Source organism: Citrus clementina, unplaced genomic scaffold, assembly GCF_000493195.1.
Source record: "Citrus clementina cultivar Clemenules unplaced genomic scaffold, Citrus_clementina_v1.0 scaffold_3, whole genome shotgun sequence".
Lineage (NCBI taxonomy): Eukaryota > Viridiplantae > Streptophyta > Magnoliopsida > Sapindales > Rutaceae > Citrus > Citrus x clementina.
Window position 1 is genome coordinate 42,629,997 of NW_006262339.1, and position 21,311 is coordinate 42,651,307.

The 21,311-nt window shown below is 35.1% G+C and overlaps 3 protein-coding genes across 13 annotated transcripts; 1 reads left to right on the top strand and 2 right to left on the bottom strand.

The window, feature by feature from the left end:
- Positions 1–822: 822 nt before the first annotated feature.
- Positions 823–6,309, bottom strand: LOC18049264 (NACHT, LRR and PYD domains-containing protein 13). 11 transcript variants are annotated; one of them, XM_006443616.2, is made up of 17 exons: positions 6,167–6,258; positions 5,937–6,010; positions 5,726–5,828; positions 5,548–5,607; positions 5,349–5,465; positions 5,190–5,263; positions 4,349–4,451; positions 4,036–4,078; positions 3,563–3,625; positions 3,037–3,266; positions 2,811–2,931; positions 2,637–2,731; positions 2,286–2,399; positions 2,037–2,207; positions 1,810–1,953; positions 1,590–1,735; positions 823–1,250 (listed from the first exon to the last, which is right to left on the bottom strand). In XM_006443616.2, exons 2-17 carry the CDS (start codon positions 5,998–6,000, stop codon positions 1,099–1,101), a joined length of 1,800 nt encoding a protein of 599 aa, XP_006443679.1. In that variant the 5' UTR covers positions 6,001–6,010; positions 6,167–6,258; the 3' UTR covers positions 823–1,098. The 11 variants fall into 11 exon arrangements, with proteins under 11 accessions (XP_006443679.1, XP_024044431.1, XP_024044430.1 ...); XM_024188663.1 differs by having other exon boundaries at positions 5,548–5,615; positions 5,725–5,828; XM_024188664.1 differs by lacking the exon at positions 5,726–5,828 and adding an exon at positions 1,361–1,464 and having other exon boundaries at positions 1,158–1,250; positions 6,167–6,309.
- A 2,474-nt stretch (positions 6,310–8,783) lies between these two features.
- Positions 8,784–10,552, bottom strand: LOC18049265 (GDSL esterase/lipase At4g28780). Its single transcript, XM_006443617.2, has 5 exons — positions 10,230–10,552; positions 10,005–10,138; positions 9,654–9,896; positions 9,284–9,539; positions 8,784–9,174 (listed from the first exon to the last, which is right to left on the bottom strand). Exons 1-5 carry the CDS (start codon positions 10,459–10,461, stop codon positions 8,939–8,941), a joined length of 1,101 nt encoding a protein of 366 aa, XP_006443680.1. The 5' UTR covers positions 10,462–10,552; the 3' UTR covers positions 8,784–8,938.
- A 4,350-nt stretch (positions 10,553–14,902) lies between these two features.
- On the top strand, positions 14,903–19,949 carry LOC18049266 (tetraspanin-20). Its single transcript, XM_006443620.1, has 6 exons — positions 14,903–15,447; positions 16,057–16,156; positions 16,772–16,852; positions 16,948–17,052; positions 18,006–18,176; positions 19,440–19,949. Exons 1-6 carry the CDS (start codon positions 15,095–15,097, stop codon positions 19,509–19,511), a joined length of 882 nt encoding a protein of 293 aa, XP_006443683.1. The 5' UTR covers positions 14,903–15,094; the 3' UTR covers positions 19,512–19,949.
- Positions 19,950–21,311: the final 1,362 nt, after the last annotated feature.

Sequence of the window (21,311 nt, forward strand, 5' to 3'; positions counted from 1 at the left end):
ATCATTCATCTAAAGATAAAACCTTTACATATATGTATACACACACACACACCCACACACAAAATACTTAACTTCAGTAAGATCTGTCATAAAAAAATTTAACAGCACTTCAGGTGCTTCGTAAAATTATTGTTTATCTATATTGTCTCAAAAAGTTATGTGAAACTGCAGAATATGCTGTTGGATTGAGAGTCCTGAATAATGGGATAGCCTCAAAATTACATATTGATAAGAAGTTGTACCAAAATTTAATAACAAATTGTTTGTTCACGGGTCATTCAATTAACTAAAAAGAAAAAAAAAATTGTTAGTTAATTGAGTTTTAAGAAGGATCGGTTTCATTTCGAAAGGGGATGACTGGTACAAGCATAAACAATAAAAGCCTAACTTCACGACAAAGCCTAGCCAACAACCCGTTTTGGACATTTCTCAAGGAAAAGATAGCTCAAAAAAAGTTATCCACTTTCACTTTTGCTTCATCATGTCATGTCACTTGCGACATTCCAAATTAATCAATTGATTAATTAATTAAGTAGGCCATTTATTTTATGAGAATAGTTTCAACATTTACAGGTTGTCTATTCGGGTTGTTGGAAGAAGGGCAATATGCAAAAGCTTTTGTTTATATACATAAATAATTGAGAAATGATAAACAAAAGCACTAAAAGGCTTACCTTCATGTTTATATAAGATTTTAATTAAACTAAATGAAATAAAAATATATATTGTTGAAGCACACCAATGAAGAGATTTCACACAATTTGTCTGATACAGCATTTTCTTCACGAACACGGCAGCAACTAAATTCCAAAATACCCAAAATTGATCAAGTCCCTCGAGGATGGGATGTCACTTTCGCCATTTTTTACTACCATAACAAATCAATGACCATGGAAGGAATCCATTCAACCTAGAATGTATTGAAGAACATTTAAGTGTACACAGTCATCAGAATATAAGATGAATACAGTCAAAGAAATTTGATGGTAAGATTTTTCTTTATAAATATTGTCTACTAGCCAATCTAAACATTTTGCATAAAGCACGTTTTGTTTTCATATTGGCATGTCTTTTGATTCCCCTGATGAAGCCAGCCCTCTAGGGTTCATCATCATATGGAACATCCAAGGCTTGTAATGTTGGGAGGATCAAAATAGGGAGTCCATTATGTCGGAATTCAGAAAGCATAGAAACATGAGATGGCTGAAGCTCCCAATTATTCCCCGTCAAGTCCAATCTCTGAAGATGACCTGATAAATAGAATAATAACACTTCATTTACATGATATAGAAGTAGAAAAAAGCATGTTCACATAACAATATATATAATCTTTCAATTTTATAACTATTCAGACTTTTACCACATCCACATATTTTCCTCTTAACTTTCAAATTTTCCTGTACTTCATTGTAAGATGCAAGTGCTCGTTTTTGTGTGCAGCAACATATGTGCATTCCTTAAAAACTACAAGAACAATGATATTCCAAACTCATGAAAATGAATATTTATACCACTATAAGAAAATAGATAGCATCCACTGCCTCGCCAATATAAATACCTACAAATTTTTTAGTATTGTAGATGAGTACCTTTTGCAACTTTTAGGGCAGAGCATATGATGGTCAAGGATTCTAATGGCATGAGATTATATCCAGCATTAACTTCAACAAGATCTGGAGCCAATGACATAAGCTTTGACAAAAACTTTGCAGTTTCAACCCCACCGCGATTTTTGCTAGACCAATTCCATGAAAATGTTAATCTCACTGATATTGACTACAAAAATGAAATTGAGAAATCGGTTTAAACCTGATGTTGATATTGACAAGCTTCAACTCCTTTGTAACTCCATCTTGCAGTACCCGAAAGCCAGATGAACCCAGTCCGATTGCTCCAATATTAAGTACTTGAACAGATGTGCCAAAAAATTTTCCCAAACTAGCTGCTATATGACTGGAGGACAGTAATTTGAAAATCATGTTCAAGTAAAAACATAAATAGTAAAAATAACTTGTCAGCCAGAGTTAGCACAGAACCTCCCTAGGTTATTATCTGCAATAGAGAGAGAAGTAGGTGGTCTTCTTAAGGTCGACAGCGTATCAAGAAGTTGAGAGACTCCACGACCGGAAAGCTCACAGTTTTCCAAATACAATTCAACCAAGGGATTGCACCGTTCAGATGCTTGTACAAAGTAGGGAATTAAACTTCTGAAAATTAAATTGTTCCATGTGAGATTTCATGCCTGAAATACTCGAGAGATTTGTGGGGAATGGATATCTACCAACCTGATTCCATCGTCCTCAATAGTATTGTCACTTATATCTAAGATCTCCAAGTTAGGAATATGAACCAGTGCAGATCCAAGATCTCTAGCATCAGCTTTGCAGAGATTATTTCCCCTGAAATTAGATAAGCCTCATTTCTATGCTAAAACACAAATTTTAAGGAAAAAAACCCATAAAATCTCATCAATATGGCTTCATTAGTAGTTCAAAATCCTATAAACCCTAACTTTGTAGGATGGAGGAGAATAATACCACAAGAAATTGTCTATTTACTGAAACTGCCAGGAGTTAATTGTAGGGAAAAATAATTTGCACAGCAATAAAGAAACAGCGTTACCAATCATGTCATACCTTAGATTGAGCAAACGTAAGGATTGCAAAGACTTGCCAGCTCCTAAAGAAAATAGGGGGCCACTTCTGTCATACTTAGAAAGCCATCCTCCTATCTGAGCAATCACAAATGAAAGTTTATAGCAGTTTTTATGGTACAGTAGAACGCAAGATCTTATGGAATGCAGTACTCACACTGTTTCCTGAAAGGTCAAGGATGGATAAACTAGATGATGCCTCAAGAAGGCTACTAAAAACCATTCTTCCAAAGTCTCTGTCCAGATGGCAATGACGAAGCTTTAATGAACACAATGACCTGAAGGCAAAGGGCAGTATAAGAAAGAGGGGGTACATTGGACAGATTTGCCTGATTAGATCACAAATTAAACAAGAATGAAGCCTAAAATGAGAAAAGATGTACCTCCCGGATGACAGAAATGAAACAAGTTCCACAACTACAGAACTTGGGCAGTTTTCGATAAAGCTTGATATGTCGATTGATAAGTTTTCAATCTTGTGTATTCGCTTTCTCTTACTGCAAAGAGAACGACAAATTCCCTCGACAAAACTTGGAGAGAGCTTGCAGTGAAGAAATTCAAGTGATGCCAGCGTTTCACTGTTTTGAATTAGAAGTTTACATAATGCTTGAACCTATTATTTAGTGCAACAATTGAATCAACAATGGAAATAAAGCACTTGGTATTTCATGAAACAGAATGTTCTAAAGTTTCCATTCAATTATAATTGTTAACAGAGCCTATGAAGCACATAGGAAAAATATGAAAATGAAAAATTTGTTGCTTGTACATAGATAGTTTCTTATCTCTACAAATTATATAAACACTTATAAACTTCCCTTAGAAATTATATATTCACTAAAAGAAGCAAGCTTTTAAAAGGTTTGAATCGACTGTATATCATGCACACAAACAAAAGATAAGACTAACATGTTCTTCGAATCTGATCCACCGTAGTACCAAGCTTTGCAACTTGCTCTCCCTCAATAATTGCTGAAACAAGGAAGAACTGAAGATAGATAAAATAAAAACACATGATTGCACAGTATGCACAAACAAACATGGATACTCGATATTGCAAAATGTATGACTAAAACCATTCTCAAGAAATATACTAGAGAAATAGATAGATAAAAGACTCAATATTTAAAAAAAAATGTTTAAACTGCGTGTTATGGAAGTTCCAATGAATAATTTACTTGAAAAACATTACTTGAGGAAAAAGCATCAAATATTATTTTCTCATTGAATCATTTTTAAAACATGAGTTGTAATTCCAGAAAATTTCCACATTTATGGATGATGGTAAAAGCCAGAAAACCCTCAATCCAAATGCATCAAAATAGGGATGCCTCAACAGATGATGATACTACTAACCAAAACTCATGAGATTATAAACTTACACAAGTTTCTTCAACACAAAGTGCATTTTGAAGTCTCAGACATCTGCACAAATATAAAAGCACAATAAGAATTTCTGCAAACATACAACATTGTTCAAAACAGTAAAGCTGATGTTGGATGGTTTCATAACATTGATGATGAACTTTATGTAAAATGACCGGAAAGTGTTGCTTCAATCTTAATATGCCCAGGAAATAGATTATAAAATATGCAGACACCAAAAATTTACTAGATATATGAATGTACAACTAGGATTCCGTTAATTTATGAACTATTGGCCTACTTGTACCAAAAATTTGACATACATGTTACCTAGCATAATGCCCAAATTGCTGGCAATGGTAAGATAATTTTGAATAGTCACAAGCCAAATGATTCATTTGTTGCTCATAGCCAATATAGTTCAATATAGTGTCTGCACAAAACAGATAAAACACGATCAGTAGTTTGCAAGACTATCAGCATAATACGAACACACACATACACAGAGAGAGATGTACTTAAATCATTTTAAAGGTGGAAATCCTTCATTTCCCTTTCATTTTCTGCAGGCAGGTAATTCGTAGTACTCGCAAAATTTGAAAAATTTTCCAATTTGGGATTAAAGTCCGGGATGGATTTATGCTTTTAATCTCGGATTCTAAGCCCAAACCTGATAAGCACTCCACAAAATTTTATACTTAGTGTGGAAAAAAGATGTTTTCTTATTCATATTCAACTAATGATAAGCCGTCCCATTAAGACATAGTAATGTGAATACTAGACCCAATCCCTCAAGGGAATCATGAGCCAAGTTCTGTTGCCTCACAGGCTTGAGCCAGAGAGCATCCATCGACAATAAGTAAAATCTAATATAATTTCAATGATTTCCCATCACGTTCATTTCAGAAATGATTCCAATGTACCGCATGTTCTACATGTTGTAGGACTTAAAAGAAAGTACAAAAGCTTATAGCATGATGTGCACTAAATAAAAACACATTGTACATACTCATGGTAAATGGAAGCAAACAGGAGCAGGCAACAATGACATGCAAATGTCAGAAAGGTCCTACTTAGATTTCAATAGGCTCTACAACCTAATTAAACTACCAAGAACGTGAACCAATATTTTTGAAAGGCAATGGTAGCAAATGAGCATGCATCAATTTACCTGAAATATTAATGTCACTGATAAGTCCTCTAAAAGATGGAAGTACAACTAACTCTGCTGCTTCATCTAGGCAACTGTCAATATAGCAAAGCAATAAAATGATAGAAGTCAGGACATAGTAAACCAACTGAATGTTTACTCGATATTAAATGGACATACCCTTGTACATGTGCTTCCCAATACCGTTGCTGCCAATCAACTGGTTCAATTTGATCAGTGACCCCTGACCAACGAGTCTTAAATAATTTCTTCCACACTGTATTGAAGTTCCCATATCTGGAATTTCACAAGTTTGACACTTAAGATCAGTCACGTTCTACTTCGTAAAATATACAACTGTGAATCCATTCTTCCTAACCTTCCATGTTTTCTCCCATTTTCAAAGCAATAATCAGGAGATCCACAGTCATCCCCATCCCTAAATGGCTTGCTCAAAGGCACAACAATAGATTGAGAAATAAAGAAACGTAAAAATCATACATAAACAAGAAATCTAGCAACCCCCCCCCCCCCCCCAAAAAAAAATAATAACTAACATTTTTGTTTGTAACTTTTGCAGGGCCAAAGGAGGCAAATAAGTCAATAAAATATCGAATAAGTCAGCCGGAAGCTCACATACATATGGTATAACATCATCCCCTGTAACCATCAAAAACAGATTATTTTTTCTTCTCATTTAACAATGTCAAATAAATTTCAATGAGCAGCAGCGGCAGTATTAGAAAATAACATAAATAAAAGAATTACCAAGCAGAAGTTCTCGTTTCACTGCCAGGGCGGCAAGAGAAATCAAAGATGGAGCTTTCACCATTCTTCAGATTCTAATTTAAGGGGGAAAAAAAAATAAATTGTGGCTTTTTATTATCATTGTTGTCATTCAAGATTACAGAGGTTTGATGGTCGAAGCACGTAATTGAAGATACTTTAATCGAAAAATAAAATAAGTTTTTAAGTTGAAATAAAACAGAGAGACTAACCAGCAAAGCCCTCCCGGACGTATTCCCGCGTTCTACTTTCCAGGACACTCGACTGGGGAAAGGATAAAGATCACATTCATTTTGGGGATTCAATTTTGTTACGACGTCGTTTGTAACCACGTTCATTTTCTCAATTTTTTAATACGAAGATTTCTTTTTGTAATATTGTATTTAAAATTGCTCTGACATTCGTTCTTTTGTTGTTCGGAATTTAGGACATCAATTTGAGTTCACAACACAGATTATTAATTACATTTTTTGAGTCTGAAAATATATTAAATTGAAGGGTCCGCCTATGTTACCACTCTTGTACCGTACAACAGTTTTTGTCATTAAATCTAACCATTAGATGGTTCAGAGTTCAATCTAACGGCTTATATAAATTAATGGCGATTTGAAGGTGCAACTTACAACCGTGGGAGCCCCTTTTTTTCTTTTTTATTCAGCGATGAAAATTGCATAAAGAAATGGTGTTTCGTTAGCTCCAAATATCCAGTTAGAGTTTGAATTCAAGGTCGCATGGAATCGCATCCATTCGAGATCCGTATTGGCGCTGAAATCAATTCTCTGAATCCGCGGGTGGACTAAATTAGGAAGGAAGCCGCTGATGACCGAACGGTGGCGGTGACGGCCGTAAACTGAACCTTGAAAACCCGAAGCAGGTCTGCTGATTTCTGAAATAATGTGCACGGGTCTAATTATTAAACCACCTATCGGACTGTAATGGAGTTCGATTCTCTCAGAATTGACCAAATCAATATGGAGACTGTTCGAAAAGGAAGTGAAGGAAAAAAAACAAATTGACTCACCAAATAATTACGGCGGCCAAAAAGTGTTTTGATAATTAATTCAAGATTCAGAAGTTAAGAGTAATTTTTTTAACTTGCAATTAACAGTTGAATGGTTCCGAAAGGGAAGTAGCTTTTTTAAGTTTGAGTGCTGTGGAATTGATGCCTACGAGGTTGCATTGTTCAGCTCTGAGGTTGATGGAAGAGTGCATTGTTCATCCGGTGAAGTATAACGACGAAGGGAAGCCCACGGCTGCAGAATTCGATGTCTGCTGCAATTGCCTGGCACAAATATGTTTTCGCCTTTAATTTATCTGACGTCGTTTAGAAATACTTTCTCCTACTACCACTGCGATTCCATTCGAAAAGATTTGGATTATGGGAATTTTTTTCTGTGGAAAAGATTTCAACAATTCATGGGTTCTGGAGAACATTTGGTTATGGGTCATTCAAAACAAATCAATTAAGAGAAGAACGTGCACTGTGTCTAGGTCTTTATTAATTGAATAAAGTTTCCCCCAATAACTTGAAGCACCCGGCTGCTATTATTATCCACCGGCTCTTGTCAACCGTTGGATCGACTTATTTTAAATCCAACGAAGCCGCTAAAAGAAGACAAAAACTGTGGTACATTACCACAGTGGTAACATAGGCGGATCCTAAATTGAAAGGTAAAAGTCTTAAAAGTATCATGTTCAAAAGGTTGAGGTCTTATTTGAGATTGACATATTGTAACTTTTAAACTATAATTATTATGAAAAAACTATAATTATGAAATAAAAATTAATATTATATTATAAATATAATTTTTAAATAATAATTTTAATAAAATTAGTAAATATATAATAGATCTTTCATTAAGTGAAAAATCAAATCAACTTAACTTACAAGTTACAATAGTTAATGTTTATCAAACATTTTAATATTATAACTTTTAAATTACATCAATCCAACTTCAATCACAAATAGACCATAAATTATAAAATGATACTTGGGGTAGCCCCAAGCATTTTTAAATAACTTTTTCCGGATAGCCACCGGTGGACAATCACACTAAGGCTCCGTTTGGTACAGCTTATTAAATAGAGCTTATAACAGTAGAGCTTATGACAGTAGAGCTTATACCAATAGAGCTTTTGGACAAAAAGTCATTGGGTGTTTGGTTGTCAATAAAAAAAATACTTTTGAACCATTAAACTGTGTGATATTTTTTATATTATATATTTTTTGGAAAAGCTCTCTAACCTCTACTCCCAAAAGCTTAAATTTTGGGCTTTTGCTAGTAGAGGTAAATTAGCTTATTTAAGCTAAAAAAACTCTACTAAAAAAATAACCAAACACCATAAAAAATTTTAAAAAGTGCTTATGCGATTAAATAAGCACTTATGGCTCTTAAATAAGCCATACCAAACAGGCACTAAGAAGTGTGCCTAGAACAAGGTAATATCTCAAACTAGCCAAACTATTTACTGCTGAACTTTCTTTAAGAAGATAATAGGGCACTTAAAAACTATGATTTAATCAATTTGTAACAGTTAATCTATTTATTACAAATACACCAAGGAGAAGCAATCCATCTACAACATTGTTAATTAATCATTTTCTGTTGTTATGGATAGATAAGATATCTGGTCAATTTTCGGGTTAGGTTCAGTTCAATCTTCACCTCATCCAAATATTTTATTGGACTGATTCGGATGTAATCCACACCCGAAATTAATTGCTCACCCTATTGAAAATTTTGTTTTTAGCTAATTTTTTATTCCGTGTTTGAAATTCAATGGTATTGGCCTAAAAATAATTGTTATAGTTAACTAAGTTGAAATGGCTAACTTAATAATCATCATGGAAATATCATTAAATTCTCCCGAAGGAAGATCAAGCAACACAAACCATAATAAGTGCAATACGGTACTAATAAATAAACACAAAAAAAAAAGGTAATAACATAAAGCTTTGATGGGTTTATTTATTTAATTAAATATTAGGTCCTGGGTGCGTCCATGGCCATGGCGGTGCTGAGATTCATCGGATTCATGTACTTGGTGGAGCCAGTCATGATATTCTGAACAATCAGCCTAAGCGCACGTTCGGTTGGATGATAAGAGTCCCAAAATACAAATGCGCTCCTGTCCGAACAGAGGTTTGAGAAAATATTGCATGTTCCGAGCCCATTGTAAGGTCCCTGTCCACAACACGCCACGTTTGATGTTTCAAAACCTGGGCCGTCCAATCCATCAAAAAAAAATTAAAATTAAAATCACAATCATCATTCAATATCTTATAATACTCTAATCATTAAAGAAGTTCTGTGGTGCATGCAACAAACCAAAATTCTTGGGATTGGAGATGAAGTCTTTGTTCTTATCAAATGCATTAGAAGCAATGAAAACATCAGAGTTCAGCTCATTGTTGAGTTCTTGAATCATTTGGACGAGGAGAGAATTGTAAATTTGTGATGCTTGTTGGGGCTCCGGCGCGCACTCGCCATTTGGGCTGCCGGACAAGGCCAGCTCTGCAGGAATACAACCCAATGGTCCAGTCCCCGTCACAATGACTCTTCGTGCCCCCAACTCATGCAGCTTCTGCAAATTAATTAAACAAAATACCGTACATCAAATTAATCAATTACAGTCAATAATTACAGTGGAAAATAATTAAAATTAGTTTTCCAATAACATATATATGTAAATGCACACCATGAGAATTTTCTTGTACTCGGAGATAAGATAACGGCAGTACTGTGGAAGAGTGAATTGGCGTCTGCGAGGAGCGAAAGGTGTCAAGAAATAGTTGTTGACGAAGTCATTACCACCGAGTGTCACGAGGACCAGTGCATGGCTCACTAGCTCCTGTGCGCGGCCTCGTCCAATTTTCTTACTTAGCCGCGTTTGGTAATCTTGAAATAACGCAAACTGCTGGTGGATTCTTAGTATATTTAGCTGCAACAATTACCGCAGAATCTTTAATTGTATTAGTTTATCTGTACCAGTATATATAGAGAAATTGCAAATGCATCTATTATAATTAAGGGGACCGGCCGGCCTTACAAACTGAAGTCCAGTGTCGTTTAGAATTCCAATCCCAGCCGAAGCAAAGTTGGCTCCCATCATTAGGTTTTGTCCGTTCGTGATCTGAGGATTCAAGTATGGCAGTGGAGGCTCAGTGTCCAAAATTGATTTACCTAAACGATGTTAACGAAACGTTAGACCATTAGTCAATTTGTAAAGCAATATGCCACATGCATATATGTAGATGTAGCCAGAAATACTCACTGATAATGTCAGGCAAGTTAAGGCCATTAGAGAAGCGACCGGTTGGTCTATGAGTTGGATAGTCGACGCCATAAGGCGGAAAGTTGGAGCGAGCGGATGTGGCTAAGAAGTTGTTGTTGCCACTGTCAACGAGCGAGTCACCAAACACGAAGAAAGCACGAGCAGCCGCAGCCGCCTCAGCTACTCGAGCCAGTAATACCAGGGCAACAGTGAGAAAATAAATCCTTGCCATGGCGATAGCTTCAGCAGCACAAATTTAACTAAAAGGCCTGTAATTAAGTTGTTCGATGTTCATGCAAGGGAGGATTGGCTGGATTTTATGAGAATAATGCATGCATGTCATTTGTCAATTGATTGAGCACGTGCACTGTCTTAATCAACTAATAATGAGTTTCAAGTGGGTTGATGAACTGGTGTTAAGTTTAATTAATTAAATCCCTGATAGTCATTAAAACTACAGCTGGCTAACCTAGCTCATTTTTCCTTTTTGAGCTAGCTAGAGAACATAATGGCTTAGGCCTTAGAGCTTAATTATGCCCTCAAAAGGTTCTGCTTCTGCAACTGATCTAGCCATTCTCGAGTTTATTCCTATCCATTTTCTCTTGTTCTACGTACGTGTTGTAATTAAGATGACGACTAGATTCAGCTTAAACATTGTATTTGTCTCTCGCAACCTTTTTTTTTTTTTTAATATCATCATGTACATTGACCAGACTGGCAGACCAATTAGACTTGTTTAGTATCTGTACCGTGTATAGGATGAACCAAACTGTTTAATTTCTTTAGTCTCTTTGCATAAACCAAAACCATATCTTTAAATTATTCTTGCAAATTAAGAGTAAAGACCATGGTCCACGGCCACTTAGGGGAATGTCCATTGTCCAACAACCAATGTTCTAAAAATGGTGCCAGCTAGAATTGCCGAATGAATATATAACCTATCTGTCTTCACTCTTCTCCCTCACAATCAATGGCAAAATATATGAGTTGGTCACCCATCGTTCTCAACGAAGCGCTCTACTCGTCCACATGCTAATTAATAATTACCACATGAAAGATAAATTACAGGCCAAATCCTTTGAGTTAAGATGTACATTTATAGAGATATGCAATCGTCGTGTTGACCTCGAGTAGATAAGAGGCTCAGAGCTCAAGCTAGTTGTTGAGTCCAATTAATTGTTCTATAATGGCTGAAGCTGAAGCATCAGATGGAATGAAAATTGTCAACTAGAAATTTTTCACAGTGGAAGATTCAGGTCTGTTTTCAATTACTTTTGGGTTTGAAAAGGTAAAAGCCTAAAAATTTATTTTAGTATTTGATATAGATCAAATCTTTTATAAATTACTATCGATAAAATCACTCCACTCCACATTCAATTTTAAAAAGTTCAAAATCTGATTTTGAAAAAAAGTTTTATATATGTCCTCACATAAATTATAAAAATTCAAAATTATCCTTTTTAGTTAGGAAGTATAATCTTTAAATTTAAACAGAATGTTATTATTTTCAATTATATTGAAATAACAAAATAAAAAACTAAAATTAATAATATAAAAATATTTATTTAATTATTACTTACTATATTAAAAATATTTTATATACATGTTTTATAAATAAATAAATAAATTTTATTCAACATTATATCTATTTTAATCATTTAAATTCTTTCAGCCATTTGACATCAAAATTTAACAAAAACATACGACTACTTTTAAAAATCACAACACTTTTAAGAATAAATTTCATTAAATATTTAGCTGATTAACTGATTATTTATAAATTGTGGATAACTACAATTATTTTAAAAAGTACATAAATCGGCCCAATGCCCATTTCATCTTTGCCCCTAGTCTAAAATCATTTGATCGGCTTATTCCAAAGGAAAATGATGTTTGCCCCGGGTCAAACCCCGAACTAAACGCACCGTTTTATTAAGTTAAAAACGCATCGTTTGCCTTCTGCCAAAAACGCACGGTTAAATTGGTCCTCAAGTACAAGTTGAGGACCAATTATTGCTCTTGCTCTTCTTGTTGGTCCTGCGGTTGTGGGGAAGAGAGAGTTGCGGTGAAGGCTTTAGTAGTGACTGTTGCGAGTGTGAGAGCAAGAGAGGAGAAATTGTGAGAGAAGAAGAGCTAAAGGGTGGGGATAGAAGAGAGGTGGGGTTTACAGAGTTGACATTTTGAGAGGATTGTGGAGGCTGTGGGTATGCAGAGGGGTCTCAACAAGAAACTCATTGTTGTCGCCATCGTCGCTGCAACGGTGCTGTGCTGGCTAAGAACGAATGAGCACAGCCAAGAATTTGAAATTCCTTGAGTGAGCTGCATCGAATAATAAATTTGAAGGGTTGCTGTTAAGTTTCAAGACGTCCTTGTGTGTGCTTTCTGATATTTCTTCCCAAAGACATTTGACTAATTCAAGTGCTTGAGAAGAAGAGTCTGTACTGTTGGTGATGAACTTCATTCTTGGAACTAAAAGACACAATTTTTTTTTAATTGTTTTTGTTTATTGAATTAAAGCATCAAGTTTATGTCTTGCCTTATTCATGTTTTCTTTGCTTCTATCCTATTGGATGAAGTTAAAAGCCAAAAATTGGTCCTCAAAACGGCATCATTGCGTGAAGAAAGTAGCTCATCTATCTTAACAAAAATTAATTCTTAAAACGACGTCGTTTTCTCAAGTTCGGGGTTTGACCCAGGGCAAACATCAGCACTCTATTCTAAATAGGAAAATGATGTTTAGCCCAACTTTTAACCCCGAATCACACCCCGAATATTGTAAAAAATGCTGCGTTTTGCTTTGATCGTTTTCCTTTTAATTGCAGTTGTGCAGCACATGTGTGAGCATCCCCTTTGTCCTTCTATTTGCTTTCGTTTCAACCACAACACTCCTCTCAGAACTTCCAAAACCGCAAACTGCAAACTGCAAACTGCAACATTCAATTCTTTCTAAGGCATTGGTCCTTTTTCTCGAGTGGAATAAACTAAGTTAAGTTAATAAGATTAAGATATAATGTTCCTATCTCCAATGCTGATATGCAATTATCACTACACAATTGTCCTTTTTGTTTTCTTTTTTCAGCTCTATTGCACTTCAAACAGGTGTGTGTGAGTGGATGAGGAGGTTTGTTCGTGTTACCTTTGTGAGTGCCGACTCTCGCATGACTGTCGGTGATGGTAACCAAGACCTCGATCGCGTGATGGCAGTGTGAGAGTAAGAGAGTTCGTTTTCAATTCAGGGCAGTGTGAAAGTAAGAGAGTTCGTCGTTTTCAGTTTGTCAAAAGAAAGGAAAGGAAAAATGTGTGGTTCGTCAAAAGAAAAGAAAGGAAAAGTGTGTTAAACGCACCGTTTTATGTTTAATCAAAACGGTGCGTTTTAAATTCGGGGCGCAATTCGGGTTAACGTCGAGATAAATAGCAGTGCTGTTCTAAATAACACTCCATTGAAATTGTTGGGCTATTTCAAGATTTTATGGTCTAAATTACGCCATAGGCAAAAAAATGGGCCTATATCAAAAAATGGGCCTGAATCATAGCACTTGTAAGCATCTAACTTGTTGGAGAGTAGTGACATTCAATCCCCATGTTTTATCTTAGATGACCCCACGTTTTTTATACTCCATTAATTTTCAAAATTACACTCTTTATCTCACAAGATTCTTTTTTTTTTTTTTCTCACCATTTATTTCTAATTTTCCTTGTGTTACATCTTTTTCTTTTCAAAGAATTTTATTAACACATTTAGATGCAAATAAAAATTAATCGCCTGTTATGTCTATAAGATGTTCTCTTAGATAAGTAAATTTTTAAAATTTAATGTTTTGGAGTAAAAAATAAATAAAAAATTAAAATATATCAACAATGAGATTGTGTTGTACTTACTACTCATCAAATCCCTGTAGAATGAACAGAATAACTAATTTCAAAAAGATAAAAACATTTGAGTTTGATTAGAAAGTAAATACTAACACTGTCCTTTATAGTAATTTCAATATTAGAGGATTCTCGTGAAATGAAAGGCGGGGCTGAATAGCTACACACATTGTTGAAACCTGTTGATACAGTTAATCTAAAAATTCGATCCAAAAATTTGTTTAAAAGGAAAACAGATCACTACTGTTTTTTGATTTTTTTATTTTTAAAAGATGGAGGTGGGAATCTAAATTAATTTTCAATCCCTATAAATTCGAACATGAACAACCAAAATTTATTGTTTTATCACTCTGTTAATTCACAATAATGATTAATGAAGGGGGTTAACAGGCTGAGTATTTTCCTTAAATATTATTATTCCTCAAGAAAAGCTCAAAGGGGATACAATTCTCCTATGTCCGGACTCTTTATATTAAGCCGAGCCACTTACCCATATTAACCTGAAGGATGCATCGTGCTTTCAAGTCTCTCTGGCAAAGGCCAAGGGGCGATTGACTGCCAACACATAAAGATATCTTTTTTTTGTGGATATTCTTTCTTCTCAAGGTTGGTTGCTATCTTTTCTAGGATAAGTTGAAAATAAAATTTACCAAATTGACTTAAACTATCCCATTAGTCGTTTCATTAAAAAAAGAAAATAAAATAAAAATTGACCTTGTACTTCATTAAAAAAATTTTACCTGTCTTCGAAGAACAGTTTCTTCTTCGCACGCGTAAAGTATAAATACAGTACAAGTGAGAAAAAATAATAAAAGAAATATAAAATTTCACACGCAACACAACACAAACGGCCAAAACGGCCAAAACGGCAAAAACACCCCAACCTCGAAAGAAAGAAAAAGTAAACAGCAATTTCAATTTTCAATCTTCGCAATAATCATCAAAGCCTAGGGCTAGGGTTTCGAAAGAGGGGAACAAAAATTTGAGCCAAAAAAATGCAGCGCAATTGTTGCCACATTTCGTTCGCTTTCATACTAAAGTTTCTAAATTTCCTTCAAGGATTCATTGGAGTGTCAATAATACTGTACTCGATATGGATGCTCGATCAATGGAACCATCACGTGCCCGTGCCTCCTCTTCCTCCTTTGGCTCCCACCCCAGATACTTCTGTGTCGTCGTCATCTCTCAGTCTTTTTCTAAATTCGGATACAACTCAATCGCGTGTGCTTTCTCATGATCATCGTCGGCTCACCACCTCCACTGGTCCATTGGATGTCATGGTTTCCGGATTCGATGACGTGTCCGGGCTCGGGTTTGATTTCAATTCATTCGAGCTGCCCGCTCCTTGGTACTACTAAAATTCTTTGACTTTTGGTTTGCTATTGGTGTGGTTTAGTTGAATTTGGTCATCTGTTATTTTCGTTAGGATTGGCTTTTTTATTTCTTGAAGTGAATGCTTTGATTATGATTTTTCGGTAGTTTTCTCTCACAATCTGATTAGATGGAGTTGAATTTGCCCTTAATTTAGCTTTTAATCTTTTAAAGTAAATTTTATTTTCTTATGCATGAATTTCTTTCTAGCCATTTGGAGTCTGTTTGTAGCATCGGTGTTTCTGCTTAATTTTGAAAACATAGTTGCTAAAGTGTGTAGTAAACACCCACATTTTACTTTGCAGCTAATGTTTAGTCACTGCCTCCCCATTTATGCTCACTGCTAGTGATTCTATTTCACAATAGCTGTTGATTGAGAGCTATAAAACCTTAATCCCAAACGTATGCTTCAAATTGTATAGTCGAGGAACTTTCTGACTGTGTTTTGTGCTAGTTCTCTTCAGAGTTAGTCAAAGTTTTCTGATGGAATTTAGAGCTTTGGTGGTTAATTTTGCTGATTTTATTGGGTCATGAGGCAGTTATATGGTTGTGTAATTGGTGCTTTTTTTTTTTTTTTTGGTGGCAGGTTCATCTACTCATTTATGGGAGTGGGCATTTTGGTGTGTTGTATTGCATTGATTGGTTGCATTGCTGCTGAAGCTATAAGTGGCTGTTGCCTTTGTTTTGTATCCTGCAATCATGTGGCTGTGTCTATATTATTTTCTGCTGATGCTTGTTTTAAATGCTGGCTTTCACCCTGACTAGCTGTTTTATAAACTAACTGGTTAGTTTGTTTAAGACTTGGATGATGTTAGGGTGAGCTGTTTGTTAGTTTGTTTTAAATGTGGAAGCACGTGTTCCTTAATTTTACAAATGCTTCTCTTGGTCTCTAGAAATAGTAATTATGACAGGACACAAATTTTGAATTCTATGTATAATACCCTCTGAATAATTGACACTAGCAATCTGATAAAGGAACAACTGGCTAATTTATTGGAGCTTGGATTTGATTATTTGTATACCAAACATACAGTTAAGAGTCAAAACTTCACAATCTACAGGTTTTGGATGTAATTAGGTATAGAATGGAGACCTGGAAGATCTGTAATCTGTAATGCTCAGCCGTACCACTACTTTTGCAATACGGTAAGTGTTGGATTGACATGATGAATCATAATCTTTGATATTTTAAAATCCCAAAAAGAAAGGATAAAGGGAAAAGAATAAGAACTATAGTATTTATGATCTGCTTTCAATCCCGTTCCTTTTGAGAGTGTCCTTAACCTCATGAAAAATTTCAGTATGCTATACTGAAAATTATACTCTTCCTGCTAGAAGCAGCTCTGGTGGCATTTATTGCAATTGATCGTCGTTGGGAGAAGGTTATTCTCTTTGATTATCCAGTTTAACTTTTACATAGCTTATCAACTTTCTTCTTTTTATATATGTTATTAGTTGTTGACTCATCCCTTGACAGGATCTTCCATTTGACCCTACTGGAGAACTTGATAGCCTTCGTTCTTTCATCGAAGACAATGTTGACATTTGTAAATGGGTTGGCATTACGGTGGTCATAGTTCAGGTATTTTGCATGCCTATAAAATATGACCTGAAAAGTGTCAGAGTTTTGCTGAATACTGCTCATTGATGTGCATATTTCCTCACTTTCTTAGATTAGGATCTTTCTAAGTTTCTCAACAATTTCTGGAATCTTACCACAGATTTGTTTGACAGATATCAAGTTTCAAGTAATTTGATTAATATTAAATTTCAAGTAATTTTGATTAATATTTGTGTTAAAGTAGAAATATGACTTGCATGTGACACACTAGAAGCTTAACAGGATTGAACAATCACAATAGAATTTAAATAGATTGTATATGATCTACATGCTTCATTTAAAAACTACTATAGTATGGAAAGAGACAGCTTAAACTTACCAAGTGGAAGTAAAATAATGTGTATACTAACCTTAGGTTTAACAAGCAAATCAATTGTAAATGAAACGGCTTAAACTTTAACTTGGTAAGTTTTGGAAAGGAATTAAGCTGTTACTAATTGTCCAGAAAATGAGCGTTAGAATTGATAATACTGTAATAATGCTAAAAAATTAGACTAATAAATTGTGTTTCACAAGTTTCCTGTTCGTGTAAATTAGCTGGTGATATTGGTCGTGGTTCTTGAAGATCTATGTAAACAAAGAAAATATGGACGGGCATTCTTATCCTTATAACACCAGAAGCTTAATGCTATTATTCTTTCTATTGTTATTATGTGAGGAAGATATCTATCGTTGATGATTTTGTTTTACATTAACACATTTTCTCTTACTAGTGTGAAAGGAATAGCAACCAACCAGTAGAAGTCATTAAACAGTAAATTGCCATGGACAGGAACGTTTTTTTCTCAACTATGAGTTTTGTGGGGTGTAATGGAAAACATTGATAGAGGCATATGAATATGTTATCCCAATAGTTGCATATCTGCCTTTTTATTTGTCCCTAATACATCCTTCTGTACCATCCCTTATTTTAGGCACTATCTCTGCTTCTAGCAATAATTCTGAGAGCCATGGTTTCCACTCGAAGAACCAATTTCGATGAAGAGGATGATTATGAGAGTGAGAGGGTCAGGATAAGGGAACCACTGATACATCAGCAACCAATCGCTCACTCTGACATCTGGAGCTCGCGGATAAGAGAAAAGGTATCTTGTTTGAATTTGTCGGTTGGACAAATTTCATCTGACAGTCTGTGTTGTAAAATTTGAAGGTCAAAATGTAGGTTAGAAGATCTTGCCAATAAGAATATAAGGCAGGGAAAATACAACAAATGTTCTGAATCCCCCCCATCCAATTTTGGTATGTGTATGTCTTATAAATAAAGCATGCAATCAGGAGTCAGCTTGAAAATTAATTAGATAATGCAGATTTAATCAATTCCTGTGTAAAGTGGCATATTGAGACAAGTCATATGTCGTGGTTGGGCATCTACTATCTATCTATCGCGTAATTTAATAATCTATTGCTGTGTTAACTTCATGCTCTGTTCTAGTTTTTCCTGGTTGATCACTATTAATCTGAAAAATCAGTCCACTGAGTAAATGGACAACCTATGTGCGGTACTGATCTTTACTTGTTTGATTATCTGTAAGTATGCTTATATAATGTTGACCCAATTGAGATCCTCTCTGACATGTGAAAGTCAGATCAATTCAATCTTACTCATTTCTCTATAACATAAACTTAATTTGGACTCATAATTGCCACTTATGTATTACTAGCTTCAGTTCAGTTTCAATGATGAATAACATTTGCTGTTATTAATTTTTTTCACATAAAATGTCTTTTTTTTGGGGGGGGGGGGGGTGGATTAATTTGGCCTTTTTAGTTCATTTAGCTGATTTCCTTTCCATGATGTAGATTTAGTTCTATCCAATTCATTCTCTTGCAATATTAATCTAATTTGGATTTACAATTGCCACTATACATAGAATCTCTTAGCTCGGTTGGGTTTAAATGGTGTTCCATGATTTTCATTCATGTGGTTAACTTTGCCTTTTTTTTTCTTTTTTGATTTAACTGCTTTTCATCTGGTAGCATCCATTTGTTTAATGCTTGCTAGGACTAGTGAGTAATTTGACTTGATTTCATATAAATTTGCACTAAACATGTGGAGATTGCCTTCAGCAGTATAGAACTAGGTTGCTTTCCATTCTGGAAACTTTAATGGAGTGATCATGGCTTAATAAATGAAACTTTTGAGTTTTTACCTATTTCTCTAACCTAGTTCCTGCAATCAGAAGAGGATGTTCTGGTATGACTTTTAAGTTTTGAACTGCATATATGGAAAATAGGTATTGTGAAACATTGCTCATGCTTCCTTTTTTTTTTTTTGTGGTTTTATGATCTCTTACGTAGTCCCTGGTATAAAATATCAATAATGGGATTCTTTTCAATATATGCTGCAGTATGGACTGAATGGTGGTGGCGAGCAATATACTTTCGGAAATAATCCATCAGCAAGCATGAAGTCCAAGTAGTCCATGAATCGTGAATTCCATGAAAAATTCTTCGTCTCACAGAGCATAGTAAAGACCAGTGACATGCATTGTGAGTCTGACACCGGTTCTGAAGTATAAACTTGCTCCCTGTACTTTTGTTTCTGTTATTATGTATTTCTGGAGAAGTAGGGATGTATATAGGTTTGTAATGGGTTGCTTGATTCTGTATTGATTGTGAATCTGTCCAGATTTGCTATCAGTCATTAATAGAAAGCTTTGAGTCTTGCTGAATACTTGTGTGCCCCGTTGGTGTTTCCAAATGATGTGTTGGGGGATTCATAACAGTGCTGTCGTCAATAAAACGCAAAATGCATCTATATGATGATTATGGTCTGTTTTGTACATTCCATTTGTAAGCATTTCATGGTGGAGTTGGAGATAGCCTCTTCAATTTGGTTGGAGTTGGCATGTGTTTATGCATCTTATTGCCTTCAGCCTACCAAGCTCTGGCCATTGTTTATTAGTCCTGTGGTGTTGTTTGCTTCAGTATTTCACGGATCCCGTGGGTAGATTGATAGATTTTAAAGCCATTGATGCCGACCCCTGCTAGTCACGAGATCTCTTTTTTTGTCTATATTATACAACGTTATACTATTTACAACCACTTCTAACGCACTGTAGCTGTAAATTCCATGTGGGGATTTTCATTTTCAAGTGGTTTGGTTTATTTTTGAGTTGTCTCTGACATCTGGCATCATTGTCTTTGTTACAGTCTTACCCACTTTAAATTGACCATTTGGTTTCGAAAATGGCCAAAATTATGGTTAACTACTTATAATTTTCTTACATTAGTTAGGGGTGGGTGCGCTGTTCAGTTTGACTCTCAAAATTTTGGATTGAGAATTGAAAATCGATTTGATTTGGATTCGGTTCGAGTTAAACATTAAACTCGATCAAATTATATTTAAACATAAAAGAATTAAAACAAACACCTAAATCTAATTTTTTTTTTAAAATGATTTACCTCAAATTTCAACCCTAATTTACGGAAATTATAATGGGAACCGAATTTGAATCTGAATTGAATCGAACTATCTTTTGAACCCATTTAGGTTAAATTTTTAAAATCGAATGGATTGCAATTCTAACCGAAATCTGAAATGCCCACCTTTACTTCATTAGAGAACAAAAAAATTACATTTTGTGCAATGATTTTCTTCAGTTAAGACTATAGTGGTAGACAGCCTATCAACTCTGGTGGGCACCATCATCTTGCTAATGATGTTGTTATTGCTTAAGATGCCCACTTCTGGCTACCAGCAGGTCCATGTTTTTATTACTTTACCCATGGTTTTCGTTTTCAGAAACGTGGGCCATGACTCGTGATTCCATTTTGAAGAATCAAAATCTGCATAACGTACAAAATTATACGATTGTTGAAAGTGACGAGATTTTAAAAGAATCTAACGTTTTTGGCTCCAAAGAAGATGTAACCTTTTTGGCTCCACTGAGGGAGTAGAAAGGTAGAAAGATATAGAATCTGACAGCCTGTTCCTTTTTTTTTTTTTTTTTTCTCTCTCTCTTTTTTTGTTCACGGTTGCGCGGCTCCTGAGCAAATTACGGATCACATGCTCACAGCGACAGGCTCCAACTTATTTCGCATTCCTCAGAATTTCCAAGGCAAAAGATTATTATTTAATAATCATTATGCACGACATAAGTCACGAGGTCCCTCCTGGCGGGGCTTTATTTTAACTACAGTTTACATTTGTCTTTTTGGCTGCTAGTGGTTCCTATGCCATTGACCATCTTTGCACATTCTTATTTTTACCCACTACT